The sequence below is a fragment of the Leptonotus elevatus genome, chromosome 15 (assembly GCF_054856555.1).
Source record: "Leptonotus elevatus isolate MCC_2025b chromosome 15, RoL_Lele_1.0, whole genome shotgun sequence".
In the NCBI taxonomy this organism is placed as follows: domain Eukaryota; kingdom Metazoa; phylum Chordata; class Actinopteri; order Syngnathiformes; family Syngnathidae; genus Leptonotus; species Leptonotus elevatus.
The window spans coordinates 6,470,730-6,487,681 of record NC_141253.1 but is presented as its reverse complement, the minus strand read 5'-3'; the positions used below and the strand labels follow the sequence as shown (position 1 = coordinate 6,487,681).

Sequence of the window (16,952 nt, the reverse complement as noted above, 5' to 3'; positions counted from 1 at the left end):
TACAGATAAGTGGGTCGGGCCGGACGATGGGTGGTCGGTCGGCCGCTCGCTCGCTCGCTTGTTCGGTCTGCGTGGGCGGGAGGTTGCTGGGCAGAGATGCGCACTGTGACGCTTGCGACACTAATGTGAGCATATATTATGATGTAAATCGTCATTAAATGTAAAGCTAATGCAATTAGAGGCACTTCAGCAGCACGCCACTGTGAGGGTTATGGCGTAATCATGACGACGTCAATAATTGCCTGTCAACGTGTACATAATAAATGGTAAAGGGTCTCAAGGGGTGCAAAAACTGACGGCTGCAAAAAAAAACTGATAAGAATGTAGCGATCCGATTCCTTGTCGATTCTGTGTGTAAACGACTTTGCCCAAGGAGAAAATAATCAAACAGGTGTTTATCAAATCTGTTAGCTTTGTGTGTCAATGTAATCCAAATGTCGTGCGCTGACCTCTTCGCTGTGACCGCAACCTTTCTCTGGCAAACAACAATGACCGTGTTCGGGATGACGACTCTGCCGGGCTCTGCCTTGACGTCCCACAGCGTCGGGTCACTGGGCCGCACGGTGCTGAACGACAATCCCGGCTTGACTGTTGCCCTACAGTAAACACATAGACATGAAACATGGAATGGGAAAGTAGTTGTTTTCTCATCTTAAAGGCTGCAAATGTCAGCCTTGACATTTGATCAACATTTGGAGAATAAACAACACTGAATGCCTTCCTTCTGTCACGTCAAACTGGTGTTGTTATAATCAGAGGTGGGCATTCCATCAATATTGGCGGAAGGTCCGTCAATACATCAATGATGGGCGTCCATTTTGTTGACGAATGATGGGAAACTTCTAAATAAATTGACGAACTTAGCAATGATGGAAGTGGGTTTTTGTCTGTCAATGTAATCATCAATCCGTCAATGACGGAAGTCCCATTTCGTTGACGGAACATTGACTAATGCCGACTTCAAATGACGAAAACATTGACGGACGCTCCTTTTGCTGAGCAATCGGCGAATGACAGATTGACGGTTCGGCTTGAAATCTTGAAGGACTGACGATGATGGAAGTGCGTCCCCGACTGTTGACGATTGCCGAATGACGGACGTTCAAAATTCACTGACGCGCCCACCTCTGGTTATAATACGCACACTCTGGGTCCAAAGAAAATTATTTAAAAATCATAGAGTGGCATTAATGTCCGGATTTGTATCAGCATTTCCTAATTGCACTTCTGGCAGTCCACACAAGTCAAACCAGTAAAGCACCTTTGCATTCAAGACATGTCGGAATGCTCGTGTTCAAAGAAAAAACATTCCGTCGCCAGTTTTTCTTGAAACTGGCTGTTTTTGTCACCAACCTTTCTCTTCGTGGCAGGTTTTGAAAAAGTACGAATGTGTGACAATTCAGAATTACATTTCACAGAAAGCTATCATGAGCCTGAGCTATAATAGCCAATAAGTGATTTTAAAAAAAAATGGCGGTCACACTAACATTATACTTCAATGTCAAGTAGGGGGCTATATGTGGGCCGCAAATGGCCCCCAGGCAGCAAGTTTGAGAACCCTGGTATAAATTGTAGCCACGCTCATGACCCAATGTTAATTGTTAGCTGTTAGCTGCTAATTGGTTAAGTCATATTGTTGTTCAACATCACCACACGATAAAGCTGTAGGCTACGATTGTTTATGTCTTTCCACGCTTTTTGTGTAAACTCGTTGCTGTCACATTTTGTCAGATGGTTTTGCTGACCAACAATAATTTTATGAATATGCCACCGCTCCATGTCGTTGGTGCATGAAAGTTCATATGTTTGCCAAATTGATCCAAACAAGACTGAGCCGAGGTTTGACCGCAAACAGACCCAGATCACCTTCTCATGTAAATGTTGGATTTTGTCTGAGAAGCCCCGTTTTGTTGGAATCCCAAAACTAGTAACGTTTTCCAGACTGAGTTTATTTGTTTTTGAATTTTATTTAGATTGTGTGATGATACGTTTCTTTGTGAGATACCTCAGTTACTATTTAATTTATTTCATGATGGAATAGTTTTGAGGCCTGAGTGTGAGCAGTGAAATTCAACTCAGCTTTCAAACAATTAGTTTCTCGCAAACGGACAGTTAGGTTTTTTGTTTTTTTTCTCCAGCTTGATGTGGCGAGTAACCAACAAACAGATGATTTGCAAGCTGCGGGCAGACTGAGAATTAGCATTAATTAGCATTCATTTTTTGCTGGCCCCAGGAGAAGTAGGAGTTAATCACATTCAGGCACATGATGCAGCACCGACAACGCTTACGATGACGAATGTGAACGGAAGCAAGCGTCCCGGGAGGGTTCCAACAGACACCTGAGTTTATAGAGCAATCAAGCTTCTGTCTTGCTCTTACATCAGAACAGTCCTGATGCATTTTGGGAATACATCATTGCGCGGGCCATTGAGCCATATGCGCTGAAGTGATTTGGGAGACATGAAATGATTCCGACCCAAAGTTATAATGTGTGGAGTCGCGTGTCATTTTGTCTCCAAAAAAAAAGCCAATTTCCTCATGGCGAGGATCCAGGGAAGAGCTGGAAATGTTCCACAGGGAGTCGAGAGCAGCCCACTCAAGCTTCGGCACGTCTGTTTGAATTGTTTGGGGAAACATCGAGGCCAGCGAACAACTGTATAGTCTGTAATGTCTGTTTCCCAAACATTCTTTAATTCACAATCACTTTTTCTCTCGCTCTGTCAAACATTTATTAGCTGTCAGAAGAGGGTTTTTTTCGCTCCATCTTTTTGTAGCGGCCTGAGAGTGCACCATATTCTCATTTTCTAAAACAACAGACAACACTTGTGTTGGACTGAAATGAGAATTTTTGGGAACAGAAACAAATGAGTAGACTCAGTTCCACCAAGTAAAGGGAGGACATGTCTGCGTCATTGTTTTGTTTCTAAAGGAAAAAAAAATGGGCTCAGGTTGACCTCTTAATAATTGCCTGCTGTTAAACCTTTTTGGAATCAAGTCACATGCTGAGTTCCATTTGTTTTTGGGTCCATTTTGACTCAGCTCATATCACATGTTTATTTATTTATTTATTTATTTATGTATTTATTTATCTGAACTCAAATGCTTTTAACTGTCATTGATGTCCAAAATAAAATTTTAAAAATTTAACTCATTCACTACCATTGACGGCTATAGACGTAAAAAAAATTCATTTGAACAATTTTTATTAGTTTAACATTTTTTCCAACTGTTGTTTGATTATTAAAAATGAGGGCCGTATTTTTTCCCCGTAATTAATCGTATGATTTCGCTAGTTAACTCACAATTAATCACACATTTTATATATCTGTTCTAAATGTACAATATTTTGTTCTAGGTTTTCATACTCTTGTTAACAAAAGTGGGGAAAAAATGCTAAACTAATATAAATAGCTCAAATTAATTTTTGACATCTATAGCCGTCAATGGCAGTGAAGGGAGTTAAGCGTATGGATGCCATCCAACTGTTTTCTGCATTAGAGTTGTGGGTGAGCTGGAGCCTAACCCTTGGCCAGTTGCAGGTCCCATATAGAGAAACATAACATAACACATTTCTGCTCCTCTCCATCCCTTATCTTGCTGCCCCCGTCTCTTCAACCTCATGTTTTCTTGTTTTTCATCTAAGAAACCCAGGTTGCTAATTTAGCGAACTGCCGGGCATTTCAATCTGTCTCCATCTGTTAATCATTGCAATATTTCTTGTGTGTTTTTACATACTTGGCCAATACATCTGATGTTGTGTTGTTGTTTTTTTCAAAATTGGAATTTAATAAACTATCCACATTTGTAGCATTGTCCTCAAAATAAGAACAGCGACAAGCAAGTGTGCACTGTATAACCGACACGCATTCACGCACCAAAAAACGTACATCTTTTTTTTTTTACAATCAAACAGTCCCAAGCAGAACAATCAATTAGTAAAGCGGCTGGGTCAAGGTCACAGACAAACTATAGCAAGTAAGCAGTGAAATGGACGGACGTCCAAACGCTGACATTTCATCCCACGCCGGACGAGGGCTGACATCAATTTGTGGATCAATAGGCAGTGCAGCCACATGGGAAAAAGCTCTTGACAAATGGCAAGTATATACTGCATAAACTGCTTTAATCAAACACATCGAGCAGACAGATTACCAATACATTACATTTTACAAATGTGTAGTTGTTTTTTTTAATCAGCTGATCAATGTAAGGAAAATATCAAATTTTTTAATTGCCTTTTTAAATAAGTTTTTTGGGAGCGGTGACTCCGTATGTTTTGGTCATGAAAGTTTTGTCACGTCTCCAAAACTTCTCAAACTCTTTCACGAGTCACTTTTCTAATGTAATGCCCGAAGGAGTGTGTGTCCGGTGTGCAAGCCCTCACTGTTTTATGAGATTAAAATTATGACTTGGAGTCTGTTTGCCTGTTTGTCAACTGGAGCTCATAAAAAGTATGTTGAGGAAGTACTACTTTTTTCCCGCCAAGGTTTTTACCGGTGTGTATTCACTTTCATTTGAAATGTTTTATAATGACCCTTTGTCATGATTGGAATCTCCTTTTTCCACTCCAAATGAGTGTTTCGCTACTTTTATTGCACTGCAGCATCCAGCAGGAAGTAGCTCTAATTACGGTATGACGAAAACATGCCTACTAGCGTGAATGTGAAAATAAATATGAATTTAACTGTTAAATAGTTTTATTGTTATGATTCGCTATGACAACTGTCTGATTGACATACACATGACCCAAACGACTTGCTTTCTGACAAGACTAATAAAAAAAAATTAAAAAAATGGTATGCTGGACGAGACCTGCCTAAAAATGGGACAAAACAATGGGCTGGCGAAATTTGCCGGCATCGGGGGACACAAGGCTCAAAATGGGGACTACCCGTGTTATCGGGACAGTCCCGGTTAAATGCGACGTCTGGTCACCTAAGGTTTATACAAACATTGCATAAAACTTTTATATTATACTGTAGATCGCTAGGTTGGGTGATTTGGGGTCGCCATGCCTAGACGGAGCTTGTATGATTACTCGTACCAGTAAATTCTGTAAAACAAATTGGACTCTATTTAGAGTGGGACCAAATAGACTCAGTTTTAGACTAATATTTACACTTGGAAGAGAGTAAAATAAAGAATTGGGGGGGGGGGGGGGGGGGAAAGTCCCTCAAGGGTTGACGAACAAACTCACGACCTTCAGCTCCTGCGGTGTGATCGTATATTGCTTGTGTCAGCTGGAATCTTCGGAACTCCGAGACCAAAAATGATGTTGGTCATTGGTGTCTTGGCGATAAGCAAACAGTAGGAGGGGCATAGCTAAGGTGGTAGTGCGGCAGTTTCCCAAACTGAAGGTCGTGAGTTCGACTTTTATTTATTATTTTGTATATTATATTCTTTACTTTACTCTCTTCCAAGTGTAAATATTAGCCTATTCTAAAATCGAGTCTATTCGGTCCCGCTCTAAATCCAGTCAAATTTACTCTACAGAATTTACTGTGTAGCTAAATTCCACATGATTTCTTTCAAACCCATGCTAACAAAGTGATTGCTGTCCAATCAGGTGTCCAGTAGATAACGCATGCGCCTGATGTTAATATTTTAAAAAAAATTGACGTGCATACCCGTATTGTGCAATGCCTAACAGGTGGACATGAACATGCATGAATTCGCACATGTAGCACACACGCAGATGCACCCGCTTAATCCTCACAGCCGGCTCAAATCATCTCTACCCTTAAGGGTTAACCTCTTGATTCATTTTCAATCAGGGCCACAGATAATCTGGCCAAGTCCCGCTTGGAGGGGACTCAATCTTCAGCCAAAGACATGAAGTGGAGCAGGGATTTCTCCCAGGACCTATCAATCACTTTGCCAAGCTCCTCAGAGCGAGCCTTCACTCGGATTTAAGTGTGGAACTGTGGGCCAATCTCATTCTGGATGTGGCACTGGGTCAGACATACAAGGACTTGAAAGCACTGACCCGAACGGAGGAACTTCACTTGTACAGTCAATAAGTAGGATTTTCAGGAGGGGTGGGGGGGATTTCAGAATCCAAAGAAATAATCCAAATAGTCCTCAGCGGGGGAAAAAAAAAGGCAGATTTAGTTTGGGGGTTCAGCGTTCGTGTCATTTAATGACGGACGCTGAGCTGCATCAGGTCACTGGGTCAGTGTGTTTGTGCTGATGGTCAGTGGGACGGACACAAGTGCAGGTTTAACTTGGTTTCCATGGATTAATACACATATCTTCGCATGTCTTTCCATTTTCCCGCAGATTATGTTTGCGGCGCGATATCACGGATTAGATTATATATAGATACAGTTGAGCGAATAGAAAAGCCAGAAAAGCATGATGTGAAGCATTCTAATGAGAATTCCACAAGTCCACACAGTGATGTGCATCAGGAGGCAGCCGGGAGAATCTTGGAACAGATTGCACTTCTGGTGTTTTTTATTCTATATTACCTTCACTTTTACCCAAAGGATCAGGAAAGATGTTTGTTTTCGTGCTCCGTGAAACGAGATACATTATTCATGGGTTCAAATACCCAGAGAAATCGCTGGGATGTTGGCGGGATGTCGAGATATGAAAACCAGTGAATCATTTGCCAATTATGTCCCTGCTTATGGAAGAGCGCCCTCAAGAACTCTAACTGAGACGTTAGACAGGATCAAACATGTCAGTAATTTATGAAGGCGGTGCAACTGGCAGGCAGCGGCAGGCTTGGTGGCACTCGTGTCAAGCCCCATCAGCATTTAAATGCCTTAAGTAACCATTTAAATGCACGGAGTCCATCGCTCACGATGTTGCTCACAACGTCCCGCCGATTCAACATGAATTCTTTTCACATCGTATCGGGCTTGGAAAACACTACGGGACAAGTCCCTGTTGCCTAATTGTTTTTATTATTAGGTTATATAAGTCTCTTAGCGTTTTTTTTTTTTTTCACTGTTTTGTGCACACATCTAAAGAGTCGATTCAAAGAGTTGTAGGAAAGGCAGAGGTCAACTCTTACATCCTAAATCTTTATAGACGAAACTTTTCGCCAGATAATCTACAAGGCCAAGGTAAGAAGTGGTTTGGTAGCAGGCAGGCGACTTCCTGGTTGATTTTTGTGAGCTGTTACCAAATTCTACAATGACCGTTCTGGACTGGATCACAACCAGTATTTCATGTTCTTTCTCAGGGCATGTCCTTTTATGATCCCGAGGACTGACAGACAGAGAGGTGGGCATTCCGTCAGTCCGTCAAAACGGACGTACAGATTCTTGTCATTCGTGGGAAAAACAGACAGTCGTTACTTAAGTTAAGTTAGTTTGAGTTCTAACTATTCTTGGGTAAGTTCACCGTCGCGTTCTGGCCATACGCAACTGCAAAAAAATCGTCTCCATTTTGTCTCACCCATTTCTCTCGTACGCACGGTTCCAATTACCAATCGGATAAAGATGAGAGCAAGTTAGTTTTTTTAAAGAATGTGAATAAAATATCCTTCTTACCTAAGTGTGAAACTCTCCAAGGTTGAGGTACTTGCCAGGAAGACGTAAAAAGTCAGAACGTCATCAGACTTCAGGGGCTTGGAGGAAGTCTGGATGACCAAGCCCCCCCCAAATCTCAGACGAAAAAAGGTCACATTCCCAGGCGGAGTTTTAAGCAGGTTTACACTTCCTATCCTTCTCAAGGGTGTTCCCAACCCTTCCTGGACACCCGCCCGTCCAACTCCGACTCGTTGCAGGCTATCCTGTGGCGTACACTGTCCTGTCAGGTCCATCCGACTCTGAAAGTAGACCTCCACAAGATTGCCCTGAAGCCCCTTTGCGGCTTCTGTTCGCCCCGCCTCTTTGCTGGAGCCACCAGGTTGAGTCGACGAGCTGAACCAGGCTGGTTCGGGTTTCAGCTGCGCCACGCAGAACCTCTCTGGTGATACCAGGCATGCCCCACGGACTTCCCTCGTCCCCCAGAAGGCGTAAGCTGTCACACAATGAGCTCCATCCTCCGTCTTTTCCTGAGTTCCACCAACTTCACGAGGCATGTGGAAGAGGATCTTGACGACCGGGGATGAGGAGCGAACCTGCCGGCCTAAAATGACTGGCACGATCCTGCGCCCATTGAGGAGCAGCTCTGGAGGAACGGGCGCGTCCACACTGAGTGGCCCATATGAGGCATTAACAGCTGGCCGGAGTAAACCAGGACCTGGATCCGTGATGAGGAAAGTTTGTGTGTGAGCCTTCAGGCTGGAGTTCCCTTGTGGCGCAATACTGTCCTGTCTCAGAACCACATGATCGGCATTGAGGACCTGAAATCGGACTGCAGGATAAACCGGTAGTGGAATAGAAATCTTAGTGTCTTTTGGAATCTCCTGGCTCTCAACATCTGGAAGAAAAAGAGTAGAAAAGATACATTCATCGGACTTTGGTACAGGCAGCGTGGTTTTAGTTCCCATTTGACGTGACGGTGTAAACGTAAGAGTGAATGGTTGTCTGTCTCTATATGTGTCCAGTTTCGGGTGTAATCTGCCCCAAATCGGATGGGATAGGCTCCAGCTCACCTGGAGACTCTGAATTGGATAAGCAGAATACAAAATGGATGGAAAGAAGATTTTAACCAAAGGTGGGCAATTTAAAAAAAATTCCAGTCCATCATCGTCAGTCCGTCATTTTTTCAAGCCGAACCAAACTGTAATCGTCAGTCCATCATTTGTCAACAAAACGGGCGTCTAGTGACGGACTGAAAGGTCCGCAGATTCTAGACCCGGTTAATGACGATTCCACTGACAGATGAAAACCCTCTTCTGTCAGTGCTTAGTCCATCTTTTTTTTTTATGTTTCTTGTCATTTGTCAGAAAAACAGGTGTCCATCAGCGACGGACTGACGTAATGCCCACCTCTGATTTCAACAATGAACATTTTGGCAGAAAATAAGTCTTTAGTGAGGAGGCTGAAAAGGTGGAACTTTGTTGGAAATGGTGACTGCATGTGCGTGAAGTGGGTGTCGAAATGATGCAGGTGATTAGGTCATGCTGCTCATCTGAGACTAAAGCGCAATGACAATCCCTCATGTCGTCCCTGCATTGGAAAATGTGAAGAAAATAACACTCGAGATGGAAAAGTGAGACAAACAGGAAATGGAGTACTTAGAAAAAAGTAGAACCAGGAAATTAGATGAACCTTTGTCCTGAATGTGATGTTAAAAAAAAAATGGCACAACAACAAAAGTGATATGACAGCTCAGAAAGTAGAACCACTCTCATTTCAATAAGAACAAAAGATGTTCTCTTTTCAAGTCAGACTTCATTGAGGTAATGACTTTTTTTTCCTCTACTTAACATGACACCTCCTTGACTTTTGACATCAGATGAAGACCACTACTTCCTACTTGACTCGCCATGATTCTTTGAGCCATTTATTGACAGTGGTGGTTTTTGGGCATGGAACATGGCGAAGCGCCCAGCTTGGCATTCTTTCAAGGCGTCGAATTAACTTATGACAAATAAACGGCATCCTCCACTGGACAAGACTTTTCAAACCAGTACCTTGTGTCTCTTTACACAAACGCCGTGATGCCACTTCCAGTATTTGTGACGGCAAGAATGCACACAAATACAGAATAATAGTGGTGCCTTGACTTACAAATCGATTTTAGTCCGTGACTCTGCTTGAAAATCAAAACACTCTCAAATCATGTAAAATATCAATGAAAATGCCATTAATCCATCACAGCGCCACAAAAAAAAAAAAAGTATGGCAAATAGAATTCACATATAAATGACTTACCCTTTGTTACAGCAGTAAGCACGGCAATTGTCACCACTGGAGACATGAAACGGAAGAGAAAGTTAAGCATCTTGTCAAGACGAGAGAATCCTTGGTATCATGCAGTGATAAAAATAAATAAAAACAACTGAAAAACAGCGTTATGTATACTAGTAGTTTCCTTTCATAGTGACAAAAAAATCCAGAAAAATCATTCTCTTGTTGAATGGTGGGTTAAAAAAAAAAAGTACGGAAGAGAGAAGTGAAGTTGCCCGAGCCCGGCTGGCACGGCAGGACAGCACCAGGCACGACTATTCCCATGGCCGAAATCAGTAAACATGTGCAGTGTGTCAGATTAACGGCGGCCACGTGGGTGGAGGAAGAGCTGCGAGCAAATTAAATGCACACGAGGTCAAAGGGATCAGTGGTTTCTCTGTGAGTCACTTTAAATTTGATCTAACAAATGATGGACATGATTCCGCGCCAGGGGTTGAATTCACATTATACCATTATTGCTTTGACTCTTTTTTATTACTATGTTATTACATTCCTCACATATTATACAGTCATATAAAATTACAATGGCCCCCATTAGGGTGCTGTGATCCCCTAAGGAAGGCCTGACAATTACTATGCTTGAATTTTGACAATGGCTTTGACTCCTTTATTACTATTTTATTACTGTGTTATTACATTTCTCACATGTTACACAGTCATATAAAGCTGCACGGCCCTCAATAGGGTACTGTGCTGCCCTAAGGCCTGACAATTACTATGCTTGAAATTTGCCATCATAACAAATGTATTATATGCTATGAAATGACTACGACAAAGTACTGTAGTTATTTCGTCACCAACAAAACCACTTCCTCCATTCAGTCATTGTTACACGGGCATTTTTTTTATTTTTTTTCGCCAGATGTCATCCACAGATCCTCATGCTGCAGCGGCGTCGCAGGGGATCATGTCTGATGCTGCAGAACAGAGCAGATGGGCGCAGGTATAAGCTTAAGCCTCGATGATATGACGACACACATTTGGCAGCAATTGCAGATGAGAGAAAAATAATAGTTGGAAGTCATGTGACACTGTTTTCTTTAGATTCGTGTTCTGCAGAGTATCTTCTATACACTTCTTTTATACAAAATTATCAGGTCACCTGACCAAATTAAAATGGAAATAAATAAAAAAAGAGATACATTTTTAGGTTGTTTTTGGACCCGCGACTCAGCCTGGTTTAGAATCTCCCTTAAAAATCGTATCCCGGAGGTGCTGTAGACAGGTAAAATAACAGTACACATAGGCATATATGCTTTATCCTCTGAAAAGAACGACTGTGACTAATTGAGGAGCTGAGACCATCTCCTTGCACTGTTATAGCGTTGTGTTTTTATTATACTGCCCCCATGTGGCCAAGGTGTGCACACAGGAAGGAGCAATATAAAGTGCTGTAATAATAATAATAATAATAATGTGTGATCTGTCAGTTTTTTTTTTAATCGGTTAAGATGTAAAAAATAAATATATATATAATAATATTAATAAAAATTGTCAATCATTACATCTATGTGTTTAATCTGCCTTAATTAGAAACAAACAATTATCCAAAATGTACCGCTGGTCCAGTTTGCTTGCTCAAATTTCATAGTTCATTCCCACAGTCGAATGTTGTTGTTTTTTTTGTTTTTTTATGTGATAGCAACTGCTGCGCCAAGTCTAGCTTCCTGCACTTGCTAAAGGGACACTTTTATAACAAGGTGCCAGGAGCCCATGCAGACATTATTGGTAAATAAAGACTTCTTTGTCTCACTGCAGAGGTTGTCGGGGAATATATACAGTGTGTACCTTGGAGAAAACATTCCAAGGACTCCAAATTACTTCTAGTTTGAAACGTGAATGCAGTCTATAAAATGTTTGTTTACTGTGCTGTGCTTCTTCAGTTTATATAATGGAGGTTTTCTTTGAGAAGTGTCATTATCAAAAATCATGCTCAGCGTACTTTCAGTCATCACAACAGACTCTGAGTTATTTTTCACTTGTTGATTAGTCCTTGAAGGTGTTCAACTTAACAGTGCTGCCTTTCTCCATTGCAGTAGCTTACTTTTGATAGCTGGGTCTTCAGTGAGGACTAAATCCCTCTTAATACCATCACATCGAAATTAGAAAAAAACATCAATGCTGTACTAGGGGTCAACCCAATCATTTTCTTTACAATAATATGTTGTACGCAGCCCCACAAGTCCAAACACCAAATTCTGATTAATATTGCTTTTGTGGAAGATGTAGTTTTGCTATATTGATTTATGTTGACTTTTAGAACCCTCTAGTGTTGAAAAAGCCCATGTGAACGTTTGTGGGAATGTAGCTAAAAACGGTTAGCATCCGTTAGCATCTTATGCTAGCCGACCTGAGTTTTGCTAACTTAGCTAACTATGTTAGCGTACTTTTTTTGTGTGTTAACTACTTTAATTCAGAACGCATGTTTTATAATGTAATTCATGTTGTAAACAATGTATTTTTTTTAAAGCACTCTATGGTGTAATAATTTGTTTATAATAATAGTTTATGTCTTTACATTTTGGGACTGGTGAATGCTATTGTGGCTAGAAAACCAGATATTTCCAACACAGTACTAATGTACTGTATTTCTTTTTTCTTTTTTTTTGCTTATTCCAGTTTTACAAAACAGAAAGAAGCAATAAATTGACTCTCAAGGCCATAACAAAATATCGGGTCTGTTAACTGTCTGACTAGCTAGCTAGCTGCATTGTAAATGTGGGTCAGTGCTACAGGATAGCATGCCTTCTATGCTGGCCTTGACATCTTAAAACTGCTCAAGCCTGAAGCAGAGCAGACAGAGAAATGTCTATTTTAAAGAAAAAATGGGAAGCTATTTCTGTTGGCTCACTGTTTGACTGTGAGGTGAATAGCGCAATCAAAATCGACGCAATTGAGTACCTATGCCGATTTTAAATTCAAGTGCTGCAATGAAAACAAAGTTCACCTTTTTGTGCACGCGCTCTTTTTTTTTTTATTATTATTATTATTCTAGCATAATTTTCCCAAAATGCAGAATCTGCATAGTTGTTGCACCATTCATCATCAAACCAAAGATGAATACAGCAGGAGGAGCAAATTAGAAGACCAAAGCAAAACTAAAAGTTCAGCAGTATCAAAAGTTTTTTTTTCTTCCTGAACGACATTTACGATTAACTGTTTAGGAACTTTAGCGAACGAAGAAAGTTTGAAACTAAACAGCAGCCACAGTCTCCTTCTCTTCCCAAACTACATATTACAATTGTTTTTTACAAACGATTTTTTATATATTTTTTCTCTATACTGTCCGATGACATCCCAAATCAATTCCAGAGCAGAAGCCACAAGGGTCATGTTTAAAGAATCCTCTCTCTCACTGCACATCAACCTGACTTATTTATGTAAGCGGTCAAATTCACCTACAAAGGTTCCAATAAATCCACAGAGGAGTTTTTCACTTTCCCCGTCTGACACCTGCACAGTTCACAGACAGGTCACACTGTATGATTAACCACTCTATTAACCTTTACTGACAGTAATCCAGATGAGAAATTACTGTTGAACTGGGAGGGCGGTATCAGCATTGTTTACCTTTCACAACAACAACAAGGATTTGCTGGATTATCCTGTTCATGCTGCCAAACTATAGAATAAAAATAATAGCAAATCGACATCCAAGCATGCAATATTGCAATTAAATGTAATATGGTATGTCTATATTCTCAATATGTCAATATAAACAAAAACAAAATGTGACATTACTCATAAACACATCTTATTTCTAAAATTCGATCTCGCACAACTAAATAGAGAAACTGAAAAAAATAAAAGTAAAATTGTTTGGGGGTACAAACGCAAACTTAAAATACTAAAAATAAGAAAAATAATTTTTAAAATAGTATTTTATTGAGAAAAATCACCCTCAGGAAATAAAATTTACAAACAAAGACTTTCAGTTCACTTTTGTCAAACTTTTAGAGAAAAATTACTTTTTTTAATACACAATTCATAAAAAAAATAATAAAATAAAAAACTCCAGTATATAATTGTATCTCAAATAAGGTTTAAAAATAATATAATATAATATAATATAATATAATATAATATAATATAATATAATGGTTGAGCACTGACACGGACAAATGACGGCCGCCGATACCAGTATCTGTCCCACTCTTGGGACCGTTTTACGATCAGGAACTAAAAATTAGCAGAGTAGAAAATTGCCAATAATTTCATGCCATTTTTACAGGAAAATTATATTTTTTTTCGGGGAAATTTCATACAAGAAAAGTAGGCCACAAGTTGTAGCTTCAGAGTTGGTATCGGTCCCAAAAATAAAAAAAGTGGTATTGAACATCCCTGATATAATATATGATATGATACAATATAACCTTTTATATATTCCATATGGTTATTTTATTTCAACTCAGATATATCATGTGCAACTCTATTATTATTATTATTAATAATAATAATAATAATAAAAATAATGACGATAAAGACACTTTATACTCGCCTAAATCAGTGATCCATGAAAATATGGAAAATAAGCATTAACATGTATAAATGCGTTCCTGGCATCCCCGTTGTTTGTCTTATGTACGCTGGAGAGTTGCCAAGATTCCGTCTGCTTTACAGTAGCTGGAATGAAACAATATAATGAATGTGTAGGCTCTCACTGCACTAGAAGGTCAAAAAAGAATGCGCACAGCAGGCACATAATGCAAGAAAAGCAGTGAACGTGGGACACGGGTCAGCAGTGGCCCAAAAGGTTATTTTTACCCTGGGGCCTTTAAAATGAAATATATGCACTGGAGGAAAAAGGTAACATACATTATGCAAGCAAACAGTCATTAAAATATGCAAAGCAAGTGCGGCGTTTAAGGACTGCTGCCGCTCGGCCTCATAACGTCGCTTTTAATGCGAGGCTGTGCCACTTAAGCAAACAAATAAGTCCAACTTTCAAGAGAACCATCACACTTGCTAAAGTCTGATGGCGTATCAAAATCAAATTAGAGGACGCCGTTGCTGTGATAGGCCCCAAACGAGCGTTTCGGAGTTGTTATGAAATATTCAGAAAGGGCATGGGGAAGATGGATGTCTTGGTGTGTCCCCCCCTTGTGTTGGTGGGGTAGCTGGCAGGTGAGTGATGGAGAGCTTACAGCTGGCAAGAATTTTAAACTTGACCCTCGGGGGACACGAGGACGGACGGGGTGAATGAAAGAGCCAGCAGGTATGAGGATGAAGTAGTGGTGCAGCCAGTACGGATGAAGAAAGTAACCGCACTATTACATGGTTCAACTTAGAAAGAGCGAGAGGGGGGGGGTCGTAGTTTTTTCCATAATGACGCAGGATGACTTATTTTACATCAGAGAATATGTATTATAATCAAGTGGGTCTTGAAGCCTTCCAAAAGGGAAAACACTGCTGCCCTCTTGAGGTTCATGATGTAACTGCACAGGAAAAAGACTCATGAATATAGTAGACACCCGCGATAAAACGGTGAATAATGGGGATCCACGAAAAACAAATAATAATATATATTACGGAAGCGTTTTGCATTCACTTGAAAAAAAAGAAAACAACTTCTGAGTAATTTTTTTTGGGGGGGAGCTTTGTTTTTCTGAGTATTTTTTTTAATTGTCAGTTTTTCTGAATATTTTTTTCTATTTTCCTGATTTTTTTTTTCGGTCAAAAAAATATTTCGAAGAACAGGCTGAAAAAATGTATTCAGAAAAACAGGAAGAAAAATTACTCAGAAAAAAATTATTCCAACAAACAGAAAAAAATATATAGGAAAAAAAACTGGAAAATAAATTATTCAGAAAAAACCGAGCTGTGTTCTGTTTTTTGGAGGGGTTTTTTTCTTCTTTTTTTTTTTACCTCTGAACTCCAAGTGACTTGTTGCAGACTCGCTAATAGCGGAAGCGGACACTTTCCCGCATACCTCCATATGCAATAAGATGGTCATGTTTACTTACTCCCTCTCAGTAAAGGAATGAATGTGTCTATACTGTATTGTGGTTTGTTCTCTAATCTCTGAGGGAAAACCCTTTTTAAAAAGAAATATTCAGAAAAACAGAAAATATATTATTTTATAAAACAAGAAAAAAAAATACTCAGAAAAACAGAAAAATAATATTCAGATAAAAAAAAGGGGATTTTTTTTTCCAGAAAAAAATTACTAAAAAAACAGGGAAAAAATATTAAATAAAACAGAAAAAAATACAAAAAAAAGCTCCAACAAAAAAATTGTCAGAAAAACAGGACTTTTTTTTTCCAAGTGAATGCAATACGTTTCCGCAATATATGTTAAAAACAAATATTGAAAAAAAATCTAGAGCTAAATTAGACAATAATCAACTTTATTAAATACTTTCTGCATAATGAGTTTGAAACAAGTGCAAGTGTCTACTTCATAGTTTACTTTAATTGTGACAAAGCAATAATCGTATATTACATTATATATATTATTGGCCATAGCACAAAACAGTAAATAGATTAGTTATTCCGGGAGTAATGGAGGATCAGTTAGTTACTGTAAAAAAAATAAAAGTCTGCAAATGTTGGAATCTGGAATACATGCATTTTATTATTATTTTATATTGCTATAGACCATTTTTACACTCGAATTTTAAATTATCTCTAATGATATAATCTAATTAAATAGAATGTAAATAATTAAAACATTGATTTCCTTTTTCTTGGCCGAATCCATTCATACAACATAATAAGGCCCAGATTTCACAATAAGTGCATTTGTGAGAAAATTATGTGATATGATCATAATTTCTATGTATATACGTTTTTATTTGACTCTTTTATTTTACTTCATGGCATATTCGTTTGGTGATGTACTGTTTCTAATGTGACTCAGTAAAGGTTGCCAGGCGAGTTCTTGAAATATGTGAAAATGCAGTATATAGTGCCCTCAGGTGGTGGAATTAAAAACGACACTTTTTACAGGCAAACTCCTAGAGTTGTTTATTTTAATTGTATTTAATTTTATTTTTTTGTTAATGTAAAAAAAGACCTGAGTATTTAGATTCCAGTTATTCTTATCAGGATGGAGCAGTAAGTTGACCTTTCATAAAGGCACTTTATTTTATTTAAAAAATAATAATAATTTAAAAACACTCTTGAGATCCAACTAAAATG

At 39.2% G+C, this 16,952-nt stretch overlaps 1 protein-coding gene across 1 annotated transcript in view; it reads right to left on the bottom strand.

Moving 5' to 3' along the window:
• Positions 1-10,066, bottom strand: part of LOC147161781 (transmembrane protein 132D-like) — a 32,281-nt gene extending 22,215 nt beyond the window's left edge. Inside the window, exons 1-3 of the mRNA XM_086097297.1 lie at positions 9,777-10,066; positions 7,503-8,376; positions 450-596 (exon numbers count right to left, since the gene is read on the bottom strand). Coding sequence (XP_085953423.1) covers positions 450-596; positions 7,503-8,376; positions 9,777-9,846 — 1,091 coding nt within the window. The 5' untranslated portion in view covers positions 9,847-10,066. The remainder of the gene's footprint in view (positions 1-449; positions 597-7,502; positions 8,377-9,776) is intronic.
• Positions 10,067-16,952: the final 6,886 nt, after the last annotated feature.